The 25,830-nt window shown below is 35.1% G+C and overlaps 2 protein-coding genes across 5 annotated transcripts; one reads left to right on the top strand and one right to left on the bottom strand.

The window, feature by feature from the left end:
* The first annotated feature begins 260 nt into the window (after nucleotides 1–260).
* Nucleotides 261–14,486, top strand: LOC112775064 (phosphatidylinositol-3-phosphatase myotubularin-1). Of its 4 annotated transcripts, none has more exons than XM_029295388.2 (20): nucleotides 293–677; nucleotides 765–833; nucleotides 2,801–2,875; nucleotides 3,104–3,175; nucleotides 3,623–3,685; nucleotides 3,768–3,808; nucleotides 3,977–4,026; nucleotides 4,520–4,806; nucleotides 4,922–4,995; nucleotides 5,128–5,191; nucleotides 5,955–6,014; nucleotides 9,876–9,975; nucleotides 10,090–10,203; nucleotides 10,585–10,754; nucleotides 10,869–10,953; nucleotides 11,107–11,313; nucleotides 11,800–11,859; nucleotides 11,963–12,027; nucleotides 12,947–13,226; nucleotides 13,481–14,486. In XM_029295388.2, the coding sequence occupies exons 4-20, from the start codon at nucleotides 3,147–3,149 to the stop codon at nucleotides 14,000–14,002; spliced, it is 2,271 nt and encodes a 756-aa protein (XP_029151221.1). In that variant the 5' UTR covers nucleotides 293–677; nucleotides 765–833; nucleotides 2,801–2,875; nucleotides 3,104–3,146; the 3' UTR covers nucleotides 14,003–14,486. The 4 variants fall into 4 exon arrangements, with proteins under 4 accessions (XP_025674320.1, XP_072083943.1, XP_029151221.1 ...); XM_072227841.1 differs by having other exon boundaries at nucleotides 381–677; nucleotides 3,623–3,692; XM_025818535.2 differs by lacking the exon at nucleotides 3,768–3,808 and having other exon boundaries at nucleotides 261–677; nucleotides 3,623–3,692.
* A 1,799-nt stretch (nucleotides 14,487–16,285) lies between these two features.
* LOC112776202 (uncharacterized) lies at nucleotides 16,286–19,263 on the bottom strand. Its single transcript, XM_025820254.3, has 2 exons — nucleotides 18,538–19,263; nucleotides 16,286–16,637 (listed from the first exon to the last, which is right to left on the bottom strand). Exons 1-2 carry the CDS (start codon nucleotides 18,880–18,882, stop codon nucleotides 16,488–16,490), a joined length of 495 nt encoding a protein of 164 aa, XP_025676039.1. The 5' UTR covers nucleotides 18,883–19,263; the 3' UTR covers nucleotides 16,286–16,487.
* Between the last annotated feature and the right edge of the window lie 6,567 nt (nucleotides 19,264–25,830).

Below are 25,830 nucleotides of genomic sequence, written 5' to 3' on the forward strand. Positions count from 1 at the left end.
AATATAAATTTGAATGATATAAATTTATATCATTTTTAATAATTTTTGTCTAAACATAATTTTAAATAATATAATCCGAACAACATTTATTTTATTATAATTCATTTTGATATAAAATTATCAAACATAATCACGTTAACACTAACTTGTTTTTTATTAAAATCAAATTTATAAAATCAATTTTATATAAAATCTCGTTTAAAAACTCTAATCCAACCACACATTCGGTTATCAACCTACTCTGCCCGAATTCCTACCTTATAACATTAAATTGAAAAAAATAAAAAAAGTTAGGAAGATTCTGTCGCGAAACCATCGGGTGTTTAGGAAGGGAGAAAAAAAAATGATGGCTTATTGGGTTTGGTTGCGGTAAAGAGAGTGACAAGCGGCTTGAACGTTTGGTATTACCATTTAGTAACCTTCCTTTCCTTCCTTTCAACAAATACAACCAATTTTCTTCTTCTCTATCTCTTTTTCTGCCTCTCGCGTCACACACCACACCACACCGCACACTCCCCACTCTCACCGGTATCGGACCTCCTCCGCCGCCTCCCTCGGCCGGCATGGACGTGCCTAAACACCGTTCCGGTCGATCAACGTCCCTCAGGGATGCCACCGACTCCTCCAAGATGGAAGGCACCGGCAGCTGGGACGCCCTCGAATGGACTAAGATTGAGGTTCTTCGTCATTCTCTTCTCCCTTTTTCTCCCTTCTTATTTTTTTTTCTTTTATAATTTTGTGATGGTAATTTTATTTCTTTGCAGCCGGTTTCGCGATTCGTCTCGCATACGAATCTTGATTTCTTGCTTGAGGCGGAGCATGTTATTGCCGAAGTATGCAATCCCTTTAATTTCTTGATTTTGCATTTATTTTAGAATTGCAAGATTTTCATCATTTCTGCATTTCTGTTTTGGTAATTCATGGAGTAGTTATGATATTGGTAAGTGGTAACCTTTAATTAAAAAAAAAAATATGGTGTCTCTGGTTTAAATAAGTTGGTCCTCTTTGAGACGGTGAATCTGCAAAATGTGTGGAGGCTGAAATGTGAGTGTAGTGCCAACTGCCAAGAATGATGAGAGGTGATTTGGGAATTGGGATAGGCCGGATGAATTGTTTGGTATATGGAACTTGATATTTTCTTTTCCTTAGGAGATGAATAGCTACATTCCCTGAAAATTTGATTAGGAGTAGAACTTAGAAGTTCTATCGTATTTGCTATGTCTTCCTAGGTATGAATGCATGTTTTATGTGATTTGTGCATGTTGAGTTTGACATGCATAACGAGTAACAGTCTGAAAATCGTGTATCCCTTCTGTGGTTACTTACACGTTACACAATATTATGGATTCTTGGTATGGATATTGATTTGCAAGGTTAAATTCTACGTCTGGTATCACTTTATAGTATGGTGATGTTTGGTAGATGAGCTTCCTGGTGTCACATGCACCAAAGAGCATAAAAAATTATTTCATAATGGGATTGATTTGGAGGTGCATTGATGTGCTCTTTGACCTGTATCAAATCGGACTTGTCACTTTGTCAGCTGGTGGACAGTAAGAACCAATGTAACACCTATTGCGAGGAAGATAGGGCTACAAAGTTCCAAATAGGGTTTACTGCTAGTACCACAGTTGCATCCTTTCCAAAATTTGTATGGGACTTAATCTCTTTGACCTCTCCTTGCTCTCTAGATGAGAGGCCAAGGGAGAATGGGTTACTTGCTGAAACATCTTTCAGGGATGCCTGAGCACACTTTAGACCTTCCTTGCAATTGAGGTTCTCTCCAGACTTTCATGAAGGTTCATTGGGGATCCCTTCAATATGGAGCCTTACCAAGCCACACATGATAGTTTGCATGCATGATTAGTTGCATAGATTGTCTGGTGACATATGAGACACTGGAGTATTTGTAAATAGTGTACCCAAATATCCCATGAATAGGTTTCCAAGCACTTGAGAAAATAATATGTCCACTCTGATGCCTCCCATAAGTGTTTTACTTTTATTACTTTACTTCATTTGCCACTGCTGCTATGATTAGTGCAATTAGGCCAATAAGGAGCTCATTTTCCCCTGTTATGAGTTGATTAATAGCTAACAAAAGTCTATAATTAATTGGAATAACTTTGTGGTCCCTTCTTAAATTAATAGCTATATATAGTTATTTTGCTTTTGATTGAAAATTAGAAGCGAAAATGTACCAAACAATTATAATTGAAAGGTGACACAGCCATTTCCCATGAGGGGCAGTAAGTCATGACAAATCATGCATCCTTCTGGGCAGGTGAAAGCAATGACCTGAGGTCATAGATTCCTAATTGTGAGTTATGCAATTAGAGGGGGATCAAATTGGAGATAGCCCAATGGCTAGGGGTAGAGTGTGGTCTAAGGAGACTCCAAATGAGTTGGTCAAAAGAAAAGAAATTTAAGCATACTTGGGTTAAGTTCAGAAATGACTCGTGCCAGGGCACAATGATGTCATTTGATGTATGTAGCCAACCCCACCTAGTGGGATAAGGCTTTGTTGTTGTTGTTGTTGTTGTTGCACTGATGCCTCTACCATGTGAAACTCTAGCTGATAACATGGATAAAGTTACCTAGGGATGAGAATGCTTAAAAATTCCTCTCAAATTTGAACCCTTTTGTTAACTTCTGCTGTCAATAAAATTTCTGATGTTTATTGTCTATAAAAATAAAGTTTGATGTTTAGTGCCTAAAAAAATAGTTCTGATGTTTTAATTTGCATTTATCATTTCTGAATGTGATGCATGAAATTAACCTGTATGGTGTTTACTTCCAGGGACATGGTGTTGTTCTTGTTAATACAGATGATGCAGGCATGTTGATGATAACAAATTTTCGTCTTCTTTTTCTGGTAAGTTTGCCCTGTAAACTTTCTTGCAGTACACCTGAATTCTAGTTTATAATGAGATAAAATGATGACTCATTGGTGAAAAGATTAAGAAACTTGGCTCCTGATTTCTATTGCCTGAGTTGGTGTGCATTTTTTATGCACACTTCAGCTGTCTCTCTGCAATTCTGCTACATGCCTATATATATTTTGACTATTTACTTTCTGATTTGCCTCATTTCAATTTTACAGAGTGAGGGAACTCGAAAAGTTATTGCCCTTGGAACAATACCACATGCAACCATTGAGAAGTTTAACAAGACAGTAAGTTAATGCAAGCTTCCTAAAAGCTACCGTCTTTTCTGTGCTTTATTTTTGCTAATTAATAGGGATATATTGTGTTATATTGACCTGATTCCTCCTGTGTTTTCTGCCTTACATACAAGATGACATAATTTTTGACATACTAATTGTTGTGGTCATCACCGGTATTACACTGTATAATTACAATTAAGCTTAACTACTTTATTTTATGTTGACCTTATGAACTTGTGCAACTGGTTTGTGTGCCCATATCTGTTCAGCCATACTAATCTATGGATTTTATCTATTTTCATATTAGTTAACTTGTGAAAAACTTGGACCATAAAATATGGTGTGCTATCCTCTAAAATGTGTGCTTGTGCATCTTGATTCTGATTTACGTTCTTGTTGTGTGTCTTTTGTATTGATTATTTGGAATCTCATAGCAACTGATCTATTTAAATGTAGGTTGCAAGGACTCAATCAAATGCTCGCCAACTCGAGAAGACACCACCTCAAAGATTGCTCCAGGTGATTGGTATGCTATCAGATAAGCACTTTTTTATTGATATTGTCTTTAAATATCAATTGATGAAATCCCTATGCAATATAGGTGGATAATGGTTATAAGTAAACATCCAACTGGGGACCAGGGTAGGATCGCTTCATTGTTTTTTTGTTAACCCTCTCTGTCATTTGCGTTTTCCCGTTTTTCTGTTAAGAAGGATTCATTGTGCTTCAAATTTTTTATATTCTGTCTCTTTATCTTGATTTCGTCTTCTATTGGAAGAAAGAGACACTTATCTTTTCTTGTGTATGCAGGCAAAGATATGAGAATTATAGTCTTTGGTTTCAGACCTCGTACAAAACAGGTAATTCTGTGGTTACAGTATGTACTATCTCACAACATACAAGTCCCATTTTTGGCTATGGTTCTTTGAAGATATCAGATATTCACCATTTAGAATTCTAGTAATTGTGTGTTGTCTTCTGAAAACACTGAAATGCCATCAGAATTTTAAAGAGGATAGGAAACATATACCTTCTTCGCATGAACTCCATTTGTTAATCACACGTGCAACTTATAATGGTTTAACTTGAATTAGTTTGTTTTAGTTTAAACTTCCTGTAAGTTCAAAATATTTTTGAGACAGTTCTTGAAATCCTAAAACCCAATCAAAACCAAAAATTCACTTAATAGTCTTTTCCTTTTTGGGGTTGTTGCATAATTAATCATTATAATTTATATTTTACCATATAGAAAGTTGAATAAGCCAGTGAGATCGTTTTTGGAAACATTTAGGTGGGTGCTTTCAGTTTAATCTATGTTGTTCATAACCTAATGTCTTTCATTACATCTTGCAGAGACGTATAATATTTGATGCACTACGAAGGTGTACAAAACCAGCAACGTTATGGGATCTTTATGCTTTTGTTTGTGGACCTTCTAGGTTTAAGAACACAAATCCACAAGTGCGCTTATTGGATGAGTATTTTCGACTTATTGGCAAAGGTGCTCGTGCATCAACTGATATGATTGAAAGTGGGTCCTTCACCTTGTCAAATGACTTATGGAGAATAAGTAGCATAAACTCCAACTATAAAATGTGTCCGAGTTATCCATTTGCTTTGGTTGTTCCCAAGATCATTAGGTAATTTACCAAGGGACAAACTTTCGAATTTTCTCTATTAATTCTGTATTCATATTTCATAGAGTTCAATCCACATAACAATTCATTTGACAACTTCTTATTGTCCCGGCGCAAGTGATGATGAAGTTCTCTTGGCTTCCAACTTTCGTGCAAGGGGTCGGCTGCCTGTAGTTTCATGGTGTCATCTTGGTATGTAGGGTATCTTGATTTTATTTGTTTAAATACTTGGCACAGTTATATCTATTCCTGTTTCTTTCCTTTACATTCTATTATTGTAATATATGAATATCCCTCTAATTTATTGGAACTGATAACCTATAGGTACTGGTGCAGTTCTTGCACGTTCATCCCAACCCTTAGTTGGTCTGATGATGAATATGAGGAGGTAATGTAGATTATGTAATCAAATGCAGAAGGAACAAATTGTTTCATTTTGGAATCTGTACTGGCTAGCAAGAACATTAAAATTGATCTCATTAAAACATTGTTACCAAAGATATTAAATATGATAATATAGGATATATCATTAAGTTGCTTCCCTAATGTTGGAATTTGGAAGTTCTAAACTATGTATTTTATGCGCCATATGACTTACTTCATTTTGGAGGAAGGAAAGAATGAAAAGTCACGGGCAAAATACACTTTTTGTCCTTCTATTTACTCAAATTTTTTTATTTGCTGTTTGGTCCTCTATTTTTATTTTCTTAATTTGGTCCTTTATGTTTTAAATTGCTTTCAATTTTGTACTTTCACTTTTATTTTCTCAAATTTTTGCTCTTTTATGTTTCAATTCATTTTCAATTTGGCCCCACTGTCAAAATAACTGGGGAGCACTATCTGTTCCATGTTGGCTTTTTCTTTTGGGTCAATTATTTGATGCTCAAATTGAGAACTACTTCAAACATACGCAATCAAATTGAAAAATTAGGTTGAACTTTGTTGTGGCAATATGTTCTTATAGTGGGATTATGATTGTTGTCAGAGTGAGATGCTGCTGAGTTGAACTTTGTTGAGCTAATGTGTTTTCTTTTGTTCGTTTTTCTGGTTGTTCTTGTAGGCTTCTGGGGGATTTCTTATTCACTACTTCTGATAAGTTTTTAAAAAAGAACTAACTAAACAGTGACAAGTTTACATGTATTTGTTTGCAGCAACATGGATGAAAAACTCGTGGCTGCACTTTGCAGCAAACTTGATGATGGCTCACGGAGGTAAGATTTTTATTTAACTATATATTTGCTCCTTACAGACATAGATCGCTTTGATTTTAGTCCCTATTAGTATCTATTAGAATTGAGATTGAATGGGTCTAACTCAACCACAAAAGCTAGCGCACGGGAGGGGATGCCTCACATTTATAATTTATAAACTATCTAGAGACTGTATCCTTGAGATATGGAACTTGTAATACACCCCCTTCACGCTGAGTAATAATCGTCTGGAGCATGAAAATTTGCAAGTGGGTGCTCCAACAACAATGGATCAGATATGCTTTGATACCATATTAGTTTCATGGTCACTCAGCAGAAATATTGGAGTAGCTAGACAAGAGAGAGAAAAATAACATATTACTTGTCTGTAGATTGTTATTTGTTACAATAGAAAAGACCAATATATATAGGGAGAGTAATAAATATAAAGCACCTACCGAGTACTCTCCATTAATGCACCTTCTAAACTACTAACCACTACCTAACAATAATATTTCTTATATTTCAACATTCCCAAGCTTGAGCATGTAGATAATATGCATCAAGCTTGGAGCATAATTAACCTATTGGAGATATTATTTGATATGATGGGATATCAAAGAATAATCTCTGTATGTCTAAAACTCCCCCTCAAGCTTAAGCTAAAGCTTACTAAGGTTTAAGCTTGTTACAATTTAAGCCTTGAAAATATTGAAAGATCTCCCTTTAAGACTAGCGAGGCAACTCAGGGTGCTGGATACATCCAAGGTAGTAAATTCGTAGTTTTTACCTCGACTCAGAAAGCTAATTCAAAATCGTATTTCGTTAAATCGTAAGACGGAACATAAACGTGACTCGTAAAATATAACAAATATGCCAAATTTGATAATAAAAATATTTTCACAAATAATGAAATAAATCTCAAATAAACCAAATTATCCATAACTAATATAAACCATAACAAGTCAAAAGTCACAACTCATAATACAAATTCACAACTCAACTCACAAATCAAAATACAAATTCACAACTAACATGTTTATATGACATTAAAATAAATTCAAATAGCAAATAAAATAACTAAACTACTAACAAGGAACAACTAATTAACTAAAGTCTATACAAATCATTTAAGCATATAGTCATCCTATTCTTCGTCTATCATAAAATCTTCATGAGTTTCACAAGCTTTCACATTACTATCTTCATTATAAAGAATAGGAGGAGGAGGAGGTGGAGGTCCTTGGAGAAGTTCTTCAAACTCTTCATCATCAAGATAAGGAGTTGCCAAAGGATCCTTAGAGGTACCAACAACTCTATTACCACTTGCTCCATTATTCAAATTAGGATCTAGAATTAGAACATCTAGATCTTCTTCTTCTCCATCCTCATCAGCAACAATCCACTCTTCATCAGAGTCCAATTCATCAAGACTATAATCGTAGTCAAGACTTTTTCTAGTTTGTTGTTTCTTTGCCAATCTTGAGTTTGTCATCACAAACACATCATTCATGGTTTTAGCCTTAAAATGGTTTCTCTTTTTTGTGTGAACCTTTCAAAAGTATATAAGAAGTATTCATCAATCAATAACATAGAAATTGGAGAACTAACAACCAAATTTATAGAAGGAAAATGCAAATTATATTTAATTACTACCATCTTAAAGGCGCTCCAATTGCGTTCACATCCGGATGAGCTACATGTCATTCAAGACACGGATTACAAATTGTTGGAGCGCTGGATGCTGATCTCCATAAGATTCCCACCATTGAGCTGGCGTTTTAGTAGAAATTGCATTCTGAGCTACTTTGCTACCAAAAAACTCTTTTCGGGTCTTAAAATCTTCAGGTTGAACATCCATCTTAGTGATTAGATCCGGATTTCCTATCATCATTGCCATACAAGCATAAAACTGCTTCTTGAGCTCATAAGCAACTTTGAAACTAGAGCTATAATGAATATGAGGATTCGAATAATAGCCCATAGCATGCAATGGCCTATGAAGTTGCTTATCCCATCTTGCATCAATTAATATATCCCAAATAGACATGCAACCAAAACATAGAAAAATCAATAAATTAGTTAAAAAATAAAGAATATTATTCATGCATTAATGAAATTAAAAAAATGATTTAGCAATTTATCTTGTCTCAGCTCTTTGAAATGCATCTCATATTTTCTCCATTTCACTCTTTATTTCTTCATAAATAAACCCCATTGTCAGCTTTTCTTCTGAATCTATCATACAAAACACTTGAAGAAGAGGGTAGACAGCCCTCAAATAAATCACAACCTCTTTCCGAAACATCTTATCCAACACCACACTTGCAATTATCTTTCCCTCTTTTGTTTTTGGAAACTTACTAGAAGTCCATTGATCAGAAAGGAACATTCTTATTAATGGACCTTTGTTGTCATTGAGGCATCCCAAAGTAAGGTAAGAAGTTGCAAAACGGGTCATACCGGACCTCACAAAATCTTTTCCTTTGGTGTGGATGTGAAGCAGTGAAATGAGAGCAATCCTAGCATATATGTAAGTAGTAATCTTTCTACCACTATAAATGGATTAAGTGAAAACTCTTGGTTTAACTCACGATGGGAGGTTGGAATGTAAGAATGTAAGACAACTCTATAATCATCACTTTATGCCATGAGGATAATTAAGGCCAAATGCAACATAGGGGCCAGCCTGGAGATGTTGAAATGCTTAGAAGGTAGGTGACTTACTCCCCCTCAATGCGGCAATGGCATTGAACAATCAGCCAAATATAAGCAGAAAATCATGGCAGCTGAAAAGACCACAGGGCAAAGGGCATAAATGGAAATGAAAGGTGGCTGGATGGAGAAAACAAAACCAGATCCAAAAAGAGGACACTGAGGTGAACCCAGCAGTGTGACCAGTGGTGGACAATGACAGCCAAAATGCCAACTTGTGCCTGTGAAAACACCTACAGTGACTGGTCGTCCGAAGGAGGAAACAGTGTGTGGAGGCGTGTGAAGCCTCCGACGGGGCTGAGCGGTGCTGTTGAAGATGAGTTCAACAGTGTAGTCATTGGTCGCATTGGATGGCGGCGGCAGTGTTGGAACAGTTTTTCAGGCCTTCCGTAGGTTTATATGGCTGCTAGAAAGATAACAACACAGCAGAGGACGTTTTGGTAACCGGAAAGACACACAGTTGGCTAGAACTTTACAATCAAGAACATCCTTTAAATTAAAAAAAAAAAAAAAAAAGAAGAGCAGATTGTGCTACTGGTTATGCATGGCTGCAGAAGTAGGAGAAACAACTCAAACAAGTGTTTCTTGGTTTGGGAAAATAGGAAACTGAAGTAATAACAAAACCCATGGATGGTAGTGGAACAACATAGGAGCAGAAGTAAACGTAAACAACTCAAACAAGTGTTTGTGGATTTGGAAAAAGGAGAATACTGTAGTCATATTAGTTTCAACCAAGAACTGAAAAATTACTTTCAACAAAGAGCCAATTATAACAGAAGAGTTTTAGAAAGCTCAAGGAGGATATCCTGACTCTGATACCATATAATAATTGAGATTAAGTGGTCTATCTCAACCCAAAGGCTAGCTCATGGGATGAGAGATGCCTCACACTTATAAACTATCTAGAGATCTTATTCTTGAGAGGTGTAAGACTTGTAATACACCCCCTTCATGTCCAGGAATGAGCGTAAACATTTGCAGGTGGGTGGCCCAATAACATTAGCTTGGATAGGCGCTGATACCATATTAGATTCATGGTTTACTCAGCAGAAATATTGGAGTAACTAGACAAGAGGGAAAAATAATATATTACTTGAGAAGTAATGAGTCTTGTCCTCCATCAGCTATTGTATTTTAATATTGTGATTGATTTTATTTCTCTTCTAGAAAGCTATATATTGCTGATGCAAGGCCTAGGAAAAATGCATTAGCTAATGGAGCCATGGGTGGTGGCTCAGAATCATCATCAAACTATTTTCAGTCAGAGGTGTGTCTTGCTTGGGCTTGAACTGTCTGATGATGATTTTTTTTTTTTTAATTTTTTGCAAATGTAAATTTGATATGAACTGCTAAGCATCTACATTCTTATTTATATTTTCAGATAGTCTTTTTTGGGATAGACAACATCCATGCAATGAGAGACAGCTTTGCTCGGCTCAGAGAATATTTGGACACTCATGGAAGAGCCTCATCAGATGGAATGTCATCATTTTTGGTCAGTCTATGAATTTTAAGATATAGTTATTTGTCATTTGACTATTTGAATCACGTGCTTTTGAGCTTTAGTTACTAGATTCATGTTGTACTTCTCACCTTTATAGTTATAGTAAATTGTTGACTGTGGACCATGGTATATGCACAAGAGTACTAATTAGTTTATTTTAATAGAAATAGTGCTTTTATTCCCTCTAATGCCCATTTGTTACTTCTTGCCCAAAACTTCATCCCAAAAATCACAACACATTAAGATGATTTAGTTTGGCTAGAATTTTGGATGAATGGCATTTAGTGCATCTTTTTATGGGTTCAATTAATATAGTCTGTTTTCTACCTTTACATGAGTTGTATTAAGACTGTTCCTATGGTTTCTATTTAGAGACATGGTGGGTCAACGTGGGGTGGAGGAAACTTAAGTAGCATGTCTGCTTCAGTGTCAACCCTTGGGGACAGTGGATGGTTACTGCATGTTCAAAATGTTTTGGCTGGTTCAGCTTGGATTGCTGCTCGTATTGCTATGGAAAAGGCTTCTGTTCTTGTGCATTGCAGGTGCCATGCTGGTGTATTTTCTTGCTACTCAGAATTATGAGATCTGAATATGGATTTGTCACCCAAAGCAAAAAAGATTGTTTGATATCGTGAAGCTGACTCTTTTTTGTGCAGCGATGGTTGGGATAGAACAAGTCAGTTGGTTGCACTTGCTAATTTGTTGCTTGATCCATATTATCGGACATTCAATGGGTTTCAGGTAACGAGCTAGCATTACTCATTCTACTCTTGTACCAAAAAATAAATATATTGAACACTTGCCATTTAGTTAGCTCCGTTCTTGTGTGTTCATATGTTGAAAATAAATCAATAAATGTTTTAATTGTGCTTCTAAGTTGTCTTCCTTATGCAGGCACTTGTTGAAAAAGATTGGCTAGCATTTGGTCATCCATTTTGTGATCGTGTGGGATTGCCAGCTTTCTCTGGAAGTGAGTTAACTAGGCAGCCTTCATCTAGCAATTTTGCAGCATCACCTGGACGGCAGCCATCAGGAGCATTTACATCTCCGTCGTCTTCTCATGCACAAACTTCTAACAACTACTCTCCCATCTTTTTGCAGGTTTTTTCCTTGAATATCTTCTTCTATATCATTTAGCTAAAATGCAATACTTTCATGGAAGTTTGACCTTCAAATTGAAAGATTCATAACACAATTTGATAACATATTACTTTCCTATTTTTCTCCTCTAAGTTGAAGCCTCAAGCTAATCTCTTCCAGAAAGCTATATATTGCTGATGCAAGGCCATGAATGTTTTTACATGTATCTTAAGCTTAATGACTTGACATTGGCTGATGTGATGAGATTGATCTAACCTATCACTTCTTAGTCAATCTCATTTTACTGATAACAAGTAGGCAAGAAGAATAAACATGGGGAATATGTTCCTGCAAGTGGGCATGACTGTTGAGATGGCCATTCCTTTATTTTTGCTCTTCTCTCTATACATTTAGGGAATAATTGGATGGTTTGATTTTACACATTGCATAACAGTTCCAATTTATGTGTTCATCTTGAGCTCACTTTCTTGCTTTATATGTTTCCAGTGGGTTGATTGTGTTTCTCAATTGTTGCGGATGTATCCCTTTGCTTTTGAGTTTTCTGCGGTATGGATCCTTCTCCATGGCTACTATTGCTAAGATTTATCCTTATCTGATTCTGTATTTTATTATCATTCCTTCTGCTAACATGTACTGTCTGATGATTCAGGCTTTTCTAGTGGACTTCTTAGACAGCATGCTTTCATGTCGTTTTGGAAATTTCTTATGTAATAGGTATTTTCCTTTATTTAGCAACTTGGTTTACCATGGAAAGATATGGTTATTGTTTTGCATGCATTTCGTGATATGCTGGTTTCCTTTTGAACATTGATTGTGAAGCACTCATCCATAGTAAAATGTTAGTTGAATTTGGTGCTGAAGTGGCTGTTGGTTGGGCTGCATTTGTAGACATAATCCCGGATTTAAGAATGCTAATAATATAGCAGTATATATAAATTGAGCTGATATTGAGACAGTTGCGCATAGTTATGTCTTGTAATTTGTCACTACAATTTTTTTTATTTCCCCATGAAAAAGGTAATATTATACTACTATAAATGTGGTTGCTAACTTGCTATAAGTAGTGTTTCCTGCCAATATGGTCTAAAAGTATTTCAGTGAATATGCAAATCAAATAACATTCTCCTATATATTACATCAATATATGACTTGTTAAATGCAAAATACTCGATATATCCAGGATTTGATGGGATGCTTGTCAACATTTTCGGTTGCCATTATTAATATGTTCCACTCCTTAATGGTTGGATCTTCAGGTCGTGTCCTCCAAATAATATCTATCTTCCTTTGCCTTTTATGATTTTTATAATACTTATGTTTTCATTCTTAGATATATATCTATACCACAGGGGTACTTAATTCTTCTAATGAATTATGTCTATTAAGCTATTGAGTAGAAGCACATAATTAGTTTATGCCTTAACTATCCTAAACTGGTAATACCTGTCCTTACTCTAGAAGTCGGTGTAAGCAACATTCCATGTACATGTTTAAAGACTTGGCAAAGGACCAAATCTGTTGTAAGTGTATAAGTGTCAGATGTAAGTGTGAAATAGGCACCCGGGCATTGCAATTGTGGTACTGTTGTTATTGTGGATATTCTATTTTGTTCTGATTTCATGTTTTTGTTCAGTGAGAAGGAGAGGCTACAATGCAATATTTCTGAAACTTGTGGATGTATGTGGGTATACTTGGCTGATTTGCGTGCTTTAGAAGGAGGTTCCCATGTACATTATAATCCTTTCTATGACCCACTGAAGCACAATGGTCCTCTTCTGCCCCCAGCAGCAGCATTAGCCCCAACATTATGGCCCCAATTCCACCTTCGTTGGGCCTGCCCTGAAGAAGCACAAGCTGGGGAGATTGAAGCAAAATGTAGGAAGATAATCACGAAATACACCGAGTTGCAGAAGGTAGTGATTTCCCCCCGTTTTCTTATTATTGCTGTCAGATTTGAAAGCTACGTCATCCCTGTTTTTCATAGCTATTACACTAATACATGTTAGTATGTCCTTACTTTCGGTGGTTTCCTCATTCTACTTTTCTGTCTGACTGGGCACTTATTAACTATATGAATGATTATCTGTTTCTTTTCATGGTCCCAAATGCATTGAACTTGTTGAATGTTGACATGCCGGGTGATCCTTTTATTCTGCTATGTTAACAGGCCAAAGAAGTGGCAGAACGTAAATCAAAAGAAATTTCAAATGCCATGGAATCACTGAACGCAGAATTACAAAATTTGAAGCAGCAAAACAGCTCAGCTATGAATATGGCCAACAGGGCAAACAAAGAAAACATGTCTATAAAGCGTGCAATTCAGTCAATTGGGTGCAAGGTTCACTTCTCCAATACTGGAGATTGCATTGTGGACATTGAAAGTAATCCATTGGGAACAGCACAAAACTTCTTATATTGCTCCAAGAAAGGATCAGATGGTATCACGCTTGATGATGAAAAGGATCTGGCTGTTGCAGTAACAGTTACAGCCGATGATGACGACAATGATGAGAACAGCCCTATCGGTCGTGTATGTGAGAATCTATGCCCGTTTCGCTCTGCAGATGGAGGCTGCAGATGGCCCAATGGTCGTTGTGCTCAACTAAGCAGCCAGTTCGTTGGTCTTAGGGCAAATTTTGATGCATTTGACAAACTCTCCATTGATGATAGTTATTTCAAGCCTGAGTGAAAATAGTAGTTCTCACTTTCTAATTCCTATACTAGAAAACACCAATAGTAGGCAGCCACATCAACCAATTTTGGTTTCTTTCTACAATGAGAATAGTTGATAGTTCTTGAATTTTAAATACTCCTTGGGGAGAAAGAAATGTGGACCCGGTCATTTTTATTGGGTTCCGGTAACTGTACAGCCTATGAAGAGTTGGGTGGAGACCATCTTGGTGCTGGCATTCACTAAGCTTCAACAATGGTAGGTGTGTTGGATTGATGTGCATCATGGTGGTCCTCATTATATTATATATTATATGCATATGCATATGTATAATTGTAGATTCAGTGGCAGATATAGCCACTGATCACATTTTATAGTTTAATAAACTCAGTTTTGTACAGATGATTCAAGTTTTTCCTAGTTTAGCATTTCTTGAGAGATCGATGTATAGCAAGAATAAGATGTTGCCATATATTTTATGAAGTAGATCGATTGATCTTTACATGTCTTTTGCACTGCTGAGTCAAGTTTATACCATTAACAACTTCTGTGTGTGATGTTCACTGTAATGTTGAGTAAAGATTTCATTGCCCAATTGGTTCATGAGAAAGTATAGGTGAACAATGAATGTAACAACGTGAACGGGTTAAAAAAGAAAGGTAAAATTGAAATTAAAATTCAGATGTCTAATTAATTAAATAATTATTAACATATTTTAAAATTTGAAAAATTAAGAGTAGCACTTAAATGAGTTAAATCCTAAAATGGTTTCTGACATTGGCGTTGTGTACTAAAATCGTTTGAGATTGATAAAAGTGTACCACGTTAGTCTGTGATCCATTTTCCATTAACAACGTGATGACATGGCTTGATGATATGGCTGTTAGTGACACGTGTCACTCCATGGTTTGGCCGTGTCCGTTTGTGCCACGTGTCGTAACCGCGTGTCGTCCATTATGTCATCATTGTAGATGCGCCAAATTAGTCCCTTACTTTGTATTTAAGTGACTCATTTTAATCTCTGAAATTGAATGTCGTGTACCAAACTAGTCCCTTCACCAGTTTTTTCTCATTTTTTATTATAAATTCAAAATTCTCAATATCTTTGAATGCATTAAGTTCACTTCTATTTTTTACATGTTATTTAAATACAAGTGCTTTTATAAAATATTTTTTCACTTGCAGATACCTGTAACCGCCGTCTTGGAATTGACGTGAAGGCATTTCAAGCACCCTCACTACTATCTCTGACCTCTTTCGTCTAGATTGAAGAGGTCAAGATGATAGTGATAGTGCTTGAAGTGCCTTCAGTCTAACCCATTTACACACAATGAAAACGTGTATTTTATAAGAATAAAAAAATTTTTAATTATTAATTTCTTGTTAAAAATACATATTTTTTTTATGAAAAATATGTCTAATCAATTATATACATTTTTTTAGAATAAATGACCATTTGTATCCATAAAAGATGAAAACACTACATGGTACTTTTGTCACACAGAAGGCATCTTGCGTGGTACAAGTTTAATTTCGATTTAGCGTGGGTACATATGTTAGCGTTTTCATCTTCCATAAGATCTTTTTTGTGTGAGCTTCTAAGAAAAGATCTTTTCTCGAGTTATCTTTTTTTAAAAGATCTCATGGAGAAGTAAAAATAATTTTATGTTTGGATATCTCATGCAAAAAGATCTTTTTATCTATCAATTATGTTTGGATATAACAATATAAAAGTACTTTTTTGTTTATTTATTATATGAAAAACATCTGTTTCTAAGGAAAAAAGATCTTCTAAAAAAAGATGTAAATTACAGCTTCTCAAAAGAGATATTTTTTTTTTTATTTTTCTAGTGCTTTTACTTTTACTACTAGAAATTTGCCAAACACGCTAAAAAAAATATTTTTTCATTGAAAAAAAATCTTTTTTTTAACAAAATAATGACACCCAAACAAACACAAAGAATCTAATTAGTCTAACATCAAAATCTCAAACGACCTAATTGTCCCTTTACTACATCTGAATAAAAAATTTTGGGATTTAGATCCTCTAAAGTTTAAATTTCACTTTAGAGAGTAAAGTGTGATCTTCTACCCTTTAAAATCAATGGTGAGAGATCACACTTTACTTTTTAAAGTGAAATTCAAACTTTAGAGGATCCAAATCCAAAATTTTGGGGGGTTCTTGTTTGGTCACAAATTCTTAGGATAATCATTTAGCTGTCAATCAGACCAAACGTATAACCAGTAATAGCTTCTGCGATCTGGTATTTGAACTGTGATCTTAAAAAAAGCCAGAATCAATGAGATAAAAGGAGGTAAATCATATACGAACTTTGATAAATATCACCACTTCATCTGTTATAACATGTGCCTATTAAAATGAAACAATCTTTCCATTCATATGATACTGTGAAAGCATTTCTGTTGTAGTGTTGCATATCGCTAATGTAATTTTCTATTCGATGTCTGAAAAGATCAACATCCGATCGATCTACTGGAAGGTTTAATTATTGCTGTCGTCGGAAGAACGACGACTATCATCGGAATGGCTTCCTTCAGCCCTCCCATCATTGGGAGACTTACCCTGCGCCTTCCTCTCATTCCACCTTGCCCAAACCCAACTTGAAATGAACAATGCTCCTAATGCATAAACCTATAATCAAATAAAGCATTCTCATGAGAAAATGCCCATGGAAGAGGTGAGCAACATATTAAGAGAACATCAGAATAAATTTAAATATAAGCTCGTTAGTCAAACCCCAAAAGGCATATTAATGCTTAAATGAATTATTCAACCTTATGAAAGAAAGGAGAAAGTACAAGGAAAGCATATGAAAACAGTAAGAACAAATGCAGCAGAACTATACAGGGAAGATACATTGCAATCAGGGAAAAGGATGCCCACTTGCTTGATTGATTCCAATTACAGAGGACAAAAAAGAAGAAACACCGTGATGGTTTGTATAGATTTTCGATTCAGATTCTATTAATATCATCAAGCTGTCCACTTAATAAAACTGATTCACCTACCACAGTGGAGAGGGGGAAAAAAATGAAAAATCAAAGTGAAATGTTTTAATGTCATCAACCTCTTCCCATATTCCCATAAATAGACTCTTCCCCTTCCCTTAACTACTCATAGCCTGCCTGCTAGCCCTGTTCTTAACATCGGCATGTACACAATTGTAAAGGCAGATATGCAGTTGTAGGCAACCATGCTAGGAATGAAAATAGATTCCAATAGCATGAATCATATCTGACTAATTGAACTATAACCCCCTCTTAATTTAATTAATCTAATTGAAACCTCTCTCATGTGACACAAGCTGGATCTTTCAAAATGGAAACCTTCAAAGTGATCCGATAGCAATCTTTGCCATTATCTCCTAATTTGTTGATAATACACCTCATGTCATCATTCTTGACAGAGATACATGTGGGGCGGCAGGTGAGCATTCTAGGACAGAAATTTTCGCAAGAGTATGGACCACCAAGGAGAACAAAAACTACACAGACAGAGCAGACAAACGCGCAGCTGCCACAGTAAAGAGGTAGCACTTTCCAGTTTTCATAAATCTCAGACAAAATACCAAGGGATTGAAAAGGTTTTGTGTTTTTTTTTTTTTTTTGGGGGGGGGGGGTCTATTGGGATAATAACAAGAAAAGTAGGTACTATTAACAATTCTGACTTCCTATTAACTATTAAGGATTAGAGAAAGACCAAAAGGGTGGTTATTCATAGTTAGATCTAGCTTTCATAATACAAACTAAGACCTTTCACATTACACAACATGGGGAATTCGAATTATAATTATTGAATAGTCAGTACTACTTCCTAAACACAATTTACTAGTTATTACTAACCCAAAGGCATTAAAATTCTCTGGATCTTGCAAATAAGACACTGTGAATCTTAACCAACTCATATATAACACTACCCCCATCAATTGAAGCTGCAAAAGTAACTTAGAGAATATCCCGAGTCCCCACTACTAGTTTTTGTTTCAGTTTTATAAGCTCATGGATGTTGTATTATGTGTGCGTGGTTTATGAATCATAAAGCTGATGAAAAAAATTCAGAAAGATTCATGAATCATTCTTCAAAGCTTATGTTATGTGACACAACACAGCAGAATAGACCAAAACATTTTTTGGTTTTAAAGAAAAAAGAAAATGATGAAAAATATTTAGCAACGAACACATGTAGGGCGCATATGAAAGCCCCAAATAAACCTTTTAAACCATCAAAATCATAGTTGTGTTATGTAGAGCGAATATATTCATCATCCAAATCATAATGTAATCATTGTCAAACAGTGACAGTCCATATCTTCACCAACTCCCTCATCAAAAAAAAAAATCTCGATAGCAATACAAAGCATTGATTTTTTTTTTTAAATAATAATAATAATAACCTTTAGCGTGATAGATTCAAGTCACAGAAGGAGAAGCAATTACAAGTTGCTTATTCATTAAAACAAATCACACAGAAATTGAATTAATTTAAAATAATTGAAAAAGAAAAACGAGAGAGAAAGAAATAATTGAATTACCTGCCAGAGGATAAAAGGATTGGAAGTCTTGACGGTAGATTCTTCAACCTCAGCCTCAAGGTGTGGAAGAGCAACCACCTCCGATTTGGGGAACCGTACGAACCCTGGCTTGGTGTTGCTGGAAGACTTGTTCTCCTCCTTGGCTCCATCGCCAGCGGCGTCGGCGTTAGGAGTGTGCGCGTTCTTTGGCTTCGGCGGTGGTAGGTTGATGAAGGGAAGTTGAAGGTTGAACTTGGGTAAGAAAGCGAAGAGGTTGGGAAAGTGTGGTAGCTGTGGTGGTGGTTGTTGCGGCGGTTGTTGTGTGTTGTCTTGAGCGACGACAATTTCGGTGGTCGTTTTGGTCATGGTTCAAACTTTTCAAACGACGGAGATTCCACTGCAAAAATTAAAAAACAAAATGTATTTAATAATTTGATGTGTTGCTTGGTTGTTGCTCCTACTTCTTTCTTTCTGAGTTTCAGTGTATATATATGGGAAGTAGGGGTTTCCTTTACTTGCCAAGTTTACTAAACCCCCCCCCTCTCTCTCTCTCTCTCTCTCTCTCTCTCTCTCTCTCTCTCTCTCTCTCTCTCTCTCTCTCTCTCTCTCTCTCTCTCTCTCTCTCTCTCTCTCGAAGGTTATAGGATTAGGATTGGACACTATCAAGACAAGGAGTGAGAAAAAAACTTTTTTGTCTTTTATTTTAGTTGATGAGTTCCTATAGTATACGTATTATGTATTTTTTTTATTCGTTTTTTGAAGTAAGTGTGATATCAAATAATTTCATAAAAGAAAAAGCAAATAGATTTTATTTGTACCAATTTCGGTACCTTTCTATTTATTCTGTATAGTGTAAATTATCATTTTAATATTTTATTTATAAAAATTTAAAATATTAATAAATTTATCTATAAATAAATAAAATTACTTTTAGATTTATCAAAGATGAAAAATTACTATTTATACTCATAATAATTTAAAATATTAATAAATCTACAAATGAATAAAATTAATATTTAAAAATTTTTATCCCATAAAATTTTATTGTTAGAAGTAATAATTTACTCTTTGTATACATGTATTCTTTTCCATGATTGAACCAACAATCACTAAAATTTATTTAGGACTTAATTGTTGAATTTTTTTCCCTTTTGTATATATGAAAGGAGTAACTTGGGAGGTTAATTAGTTGTTATCAGCTTTAGGGAATGGTCTCAACTCTCAAAAGTTAAAATGGAAAAATATGAACCAAATTAATACTAGATAAAATATATCAATGATATTATACATTTAAGTTTTTTTAGCAATTATATCTAACTAAATTGGTTTAAATTTAACAAAAATCAGCTTTATTATTAGCATATATATACACGCTACCTTTTCATATCCCGTGCTTCTTCTTTTTTTATGCGATATTCTTCTCCTCATTTTTCGTATTCTTCTTTTTTTCTTTTGTGTTGCTTATTCTTTATATATTTCTTTGTCATCGTTGTTCTTTTATTGTCTTGTTATTGTTGTATTTTTTTTTTTGGTAATTTTTGTAGCATTATGTATGTCTTCTTTTTCTTTGTTTAATTTTTTTATTTTTTTTTTGTTTTTATTTTTGTTATTTAGATAAAACAAACAAAAAAAGATAATAATGATAACAAAGAAGGAGAAGAGGAGTTTTGAGTTATGCAAAATTTATTAGAAAATAATACCGAAATTTTTTTACTGTAACACAAACTTTGAATTACACTTAGTGAATTGAATTTTTTTCGTAAACAAAAATAGCATCAAAATTTCATAATTTTAACATCGAAATTTTGTTATAAAATACATAAATCTCTTCTTTAATGTTGCATTTTGTTTGCTTCTTATTCTTCTTTATTTCTTTCTTTTCTTTTGCTATTACATCTTTTTTGTTTCGATGTTTTTTTTTGATAAATTCTGTATAATTTAGAACTCTTTCTCTTTCTCTTTCTTATCTTTTGCTGCTGCTTCTTTTTCATTTTTATCTTTATCTTTTTCTTCTTCTTATTTTTTTCTTCTTATTCTTCTTTCTTTTTTTTTTTCCTTTTCTTTCTTTATTTTTTTGTTCTTACATCTTCTTTTAAGAGTATTGTTTCTCATATTAGACTTGAATGAACATGTATTGTAATCTTATTTAGTTGAATGAATGTAAATTCACACTTGTTGGATTGAATTCTTGTTAGAAACAAAAATAATATCAAAATTTGTTTAAAGTGACATTAAAACTTTAATATCAAAACTAAAATATCTATATGTTATTGTTATTTTTCTGATAAATTTTGTATAATTCAAAATTTTTTATCTTCTTTTTTTTTTATTTTTTGTTATTATTTTTCTTTTTTTATTTTTTTCTTTAATTTTTTTATTTTATTTTTTTTGTAATTTTTTTATTTCATTTTCTAATGATAATAATGATGGAAAAAGAGGAAAAAAATTAAAAAATTCAGATGAAAAAAAGAGAAAAAAAAAAAGAAGGATGCGCAAATTTATAAAATATTTATATCACTTAGTTAGATTTAATTGAATAAATTAGTTGATTGTAGAATATTTTTTTAAATATATTGGTATGACTAAACAGTAATAAATTAGTTGCTAGGATTGTCAGCCTGATATATGTCCCTTGATTTCAAAGATTTTGACTTGACTTAATACAGCTAGCAGCCGTTGGGATTACCGAATATGCCTAATTATTTTATTTGTTTTTTATGAATATGATATGTGAAAAATATAAATCCTTTTGGGTTCCTAAATTATTATATGTTTGACAAAAGTTTCTTGACCTTCTATTTTTTTTTAATGAAAATTCTTATACTATTAAAAACTCAGATTTTGAAACATTCAAATAATTTAAGATAGAGAATTTGAATGATATACCTAGAGTTTTTGGATTAAATTATATCACAAAAATTTTAAAAAAATAAAATATAATTTTAGTCTCTCAAATTTAGATTAAATCTTAATTTCATTCTTAACATTTAAAATGTCATACTTTTATCTCAAATAATTTATTTGTTATATTTTAATTCTATGATCAAAATTATTTTTTTTAAACTAAAAATATCTTTTTATTTCTTCTATTGTTATCTTTTTTATTATTTTATTATTTTGACTCTCAAATCACTATAATAATTATTATGCTCCTTAGAATTATAATTTTTATTACTATCTAAAAAAAATTTTTAATAGAGAAAAAGAATATTTTTAAAATAAAAAATTTTAATTCTGACTAAAAAATTAAAATAGAACAAACTAAAATGTTTAAAATATAAATAAATATTTTAAACATTAAGAATGAAATTAAGATTTAATCTAAATATTAGAGACTAAAATAATATTTTATCTATTTTAAAAATAAGTAGTAGAATTATAATATCATTTGAGCACCTTAATTGAAGTGCTTTTAGTTAGTAATCTATTAGTATTAAGATTTAAGAGTTTGAAGAAGTTGAAGGACAGAAGGAGATAAGCTTCAACTTATGTAATCATACTACTACTAGATTGTCAATAATAATAATAAATAAATAGCTAAAATAGTTTCTGTTCCGAGAGTCATCTGAAATGTTGATTTGGGCTTGAACGTAAGGTCTAGGTCTTTTTTAGTGGCAGCGTCTGACCTCTTTGGTATCGAGGTGCCGCCTGTCCGAGTTCCTCGTGAGGAGGTTGGAGGTGGTACCTGCAAGAGACTCCGATGCTTAAGTTAGCAAGGATTTTAAGCAGGTTTTTAGTAGAGTAGAACGTGAATTATACCTGAGGAGAGCTAGTATTAGGGGTGGCAACGGGGCGGGTTTTCGCTCTACCCGACCCCGCCCCGCCTGACAAAAAACCCGCATAAAACCCGTCCCGCCCTACCCGCGGGTAATAAAATGTTAAACCCTAACCCGCCCCTGTGGGTACCCGCCCCACTCCTACCCGTCCTTATAATTATTAAATCCAACAAATAAAATAAAATTTTAAAAATTATATAACCACCATTTACATACATAACATAAATTAAAGTAAAAATTTATATATGATATAATATTATTAATCATTTTACAAATTATTTTATATATGTTACATATATTATATATTAAAAATATATATATTTATATATATATTATATATACCGGGGCAGGTAGGGGCGGGTTTAACCTAAACCCGACCCCGCCCCGCCCCGCCCAAGAACCCGTCCCGTTAAAACCCGCCCCGGTGCAAGGGCGGGTAATTACCCGCCCCGAGCGGGTAGGGGCGGGGTGGGTACCCGCGGGTTCGGGTAATGTTGCCACCCCTAGCTAGTATATTTATAGTAGAGTAGATAACCACTTTCGTTAGAGTAGTTCTATCTTTTCTGATAGATAAACGTTCCCCTTATCTTGGGAGTTTATTGGGATCTACCTTCTAGATGAGATAGAGATAATAGGAGAGACATAAGGAGGCAATTACTTGTTAGGTCAAGTAGGGCTGGACCTCTATGTCATTGTTCGACCTGTTCAAAGAAGTCGGGCTTATTGTGAAGTCCACCTTTATTGGTGGGCCTTTTTGCGTTATTGGGCCTGGCCTTTATCTGTTGGGGTAGGGTATAAATAGTGCCTCTGCTTAAGTCCGTTCCTTTTATAGGTCGGGCTCAAGCATTCCATGGCCTCTGCTGTGGACATTGGGTTTCAACCTTGTCGGTACTACCCGACGTTTTTTGAATTTTTGAACGTTGGTGGAGCTTTAATGACTGTCGAATAACGTGCAGCAGTTGTTCTTGAAAATTCGCGCACGTTTAAAGAGGAGTAAAGGAGCTGCTTTTTGAGTTATTGCTCCTTATAAAAGGTCTTTTCGGCTCTTCTTTTTCTTTTTCACTGTTTCTTCGAAGAATTTCTTTAGTTTTTTCTCACAAAAAGCTTCCTTGTGTTCTTTCGATCCCCCATGTTTTCTCCAAGATTTCTTTTCTTGGTTCTTAAAGAATTTTGCTGCTTTCGGTGTGAGGATCGTTCGTGTTAGTGCTGTTACAGGCGTGTTCTTCCTTTTTCGCAGTCTTCGTTGAGGTTGGTTTCATTTTTCCCTTCACCATTTTCTCCTTTCTTGTTTTCTTAGAATTACTCGCTATTGAGCTTGGTGCTTGATTGTGGAATGCTTTGAAAATGTTTTGGAATAACATAAAGATTTTGCTTTTCACACCTCTGTGATTATTAACTTGTTGACTCTGTGTTGCATTGTCCTTAATGGTGTTGCTTTGATGTTGTATTATTGAAGAGGCGCCATTTAGTTGCTTTGTAGAAAGATTAAAAAAAAATAGTTTTTTCTTGATTTAGTTTAATTTACCCGACCTCTTTGGGATGATGTCTGATTTATTTAGTAACGGTCTTCTTTATTTTTTGCATTTGTAGGTGTAGCCTTTATGTCTCACCGTGTTATTAAGAATATGTTGACCAAAGTTTCCCCTAATCTACGTGTTAGAACCACCTGACCCAAAGAAGAGAGTGTGTTTTTCCCTTTTAGTGGATTCAGAGCGGCCCTTCTTTTATGCTTATGACTACTTTTTTACTAGGTTAGGCATCCAACTTTCTTTTACTTCCTTTGAAATGGAAGTTCTTAGGTCTTGTAACCTTGCCCCTACCCAACTACATCCGAATTCTTGGACTTTTATGAAAATGTACGAGTTCCTATGTGGGGAGTTAAGTGTTGAACCTTCTTTGAACGTTTTCTTTTATCTTTTTGTTGCGATGAAGCCTTACAGTTCTTCAAATAAGTCGGGATAGATATCCCTCCAAGCTGTACAAGATAGGAAGGTATTTTCTATTTTTGATTAGTCTTTTCACAATTTTAAGAATCACTTTTTTAAAGTCTGAGCTGCTAACAATACCCGACCTTTCTTTCTTCCTAAAAACCAAGAACCTCATTTTCCTCTGTACTGGCAAGATACCCTTATAACTCTTAAGGTAGACGTAGCTGAGTTAGATGACTTGGAAAGGGGTGTCGTAGATTTTTTGTTGGATACTTGGGGTCAACCTCCCCATTTGGATACAAAAAGAATTTTGGGAGATCCCGGCCTTCTGAAGTCCGAGCTTGGTAGCTCCCTCTCCTTTTCTTGTTAAATCTTGTTTGTTTGTAGTTTGTTATTTCTAATTGTATACTACTTTGTTTTGCATAAAGTATGGCTCTTAAGTCCGCTATGAAACTTCTCCGCAACACCAAGAAAACAGTTGTAGCTCGGAACCTCCAGCGGCAGAAAGAGGTCGGGGCAGGTTCTTCACAGCAGGAGGTCGTGAAGCCTGTCCGATCTTCTCCTAGGAAGAGGTCGGGTCGGATCCTTCCAATCCGAAACTTGTTATCCCTACTCCCCTCTCCTGCCTTATCCCCTCAGAGTCTACTCCTTCATCTCCTTCTTCCATTGAACCTCCCTTCAAAAAACAAAAAATTGATGAAGAGGAGAGCATCTATACCAAAAATTTTGATGCTTTATTTTGGGGGAGGGGGGAAGAGAACCTTCTCCCTCACCATCGTGTGAGCATGGATGATGTGGCAATTCAAAACTATATCCAAACTTTGGCTCATGGGAGGCTCCACCTTGTGGGAGTCTGTTCTCAGCTGTCTAGGGAGTTAAGGGGCTCTCCCATACAAGCTACAACTAGCGCCTTAGTGGCCGCTCAAGCCGATGTGGAGAGGCTGAGTGAGATTAAGGTGGAGTTGGAGCAGAAGAGGGGCATATTAAAGGCCGACTTGGAGAGAGCTCGGGAGAGGGTGAACAAGGCTGAGGCTGCTGCTACCTTGGCCGAGGAGAAGGCCAAGAAGTTCCAAGCGAGCTATACTCAGGTTTTCGGGGAGGGGATGACCCGAGAAGAGGAGTTAGAGAAGCTGAAGGAGGAATTGGCTGGGTTTCAGGAGTCAACTGCTTTGGGCATGGATGAAATGTTTGAGAACCTGGAAGCCCAAATTAAGGTCCTAGCTCCTTACCTTGACCTCTCCCTCTTCAGCACGGACAATATACTGGTGGACGGGAAGATAGTCCCTGCACCCGAGTCGGACGATGAGGAGGAGCCTCCTCAGAATCCGAAGACTTTGGGACTTTAGGTCAGTCTGTCCACCACCTCGGGAGCCCAACTAGAAGCTGCTGTTATGGAGACCTCTTCTTCTACTCCTGAGATTATCTCGACCATGCTAGTCTCCATGCATCCTCCAACTCCTTCGGCCGAGGGCAAAGATGCTACAACTGGAGAGGCTCTCAATCCTCTGATGGACGAGAAGTCTTGAGCTTTTTTAGATTTCTTTTGTTATTTTTTGTTTTTCATAATAGCTCGACATGTGGGCTTTGATAATACTTTGAATTTTGTAATA

This window comes from Arachis hypogaea, chromosome 19 (genome assembly GCF_003086295.3).
Source record: "Arachis hypogaea cultivar Tifrunner chromosome 19, arahy.Tifrunner.gnm2.J5K5, whole genome shotgun sequence".
Classification (NCBI taxonomy): domain Eukaryota; kingdom Viridiplantae; phylum Streptophyta; class Magnoliopsida; order Fabales; family Fabaceae; genus Arachis; species Arachis hypogaea.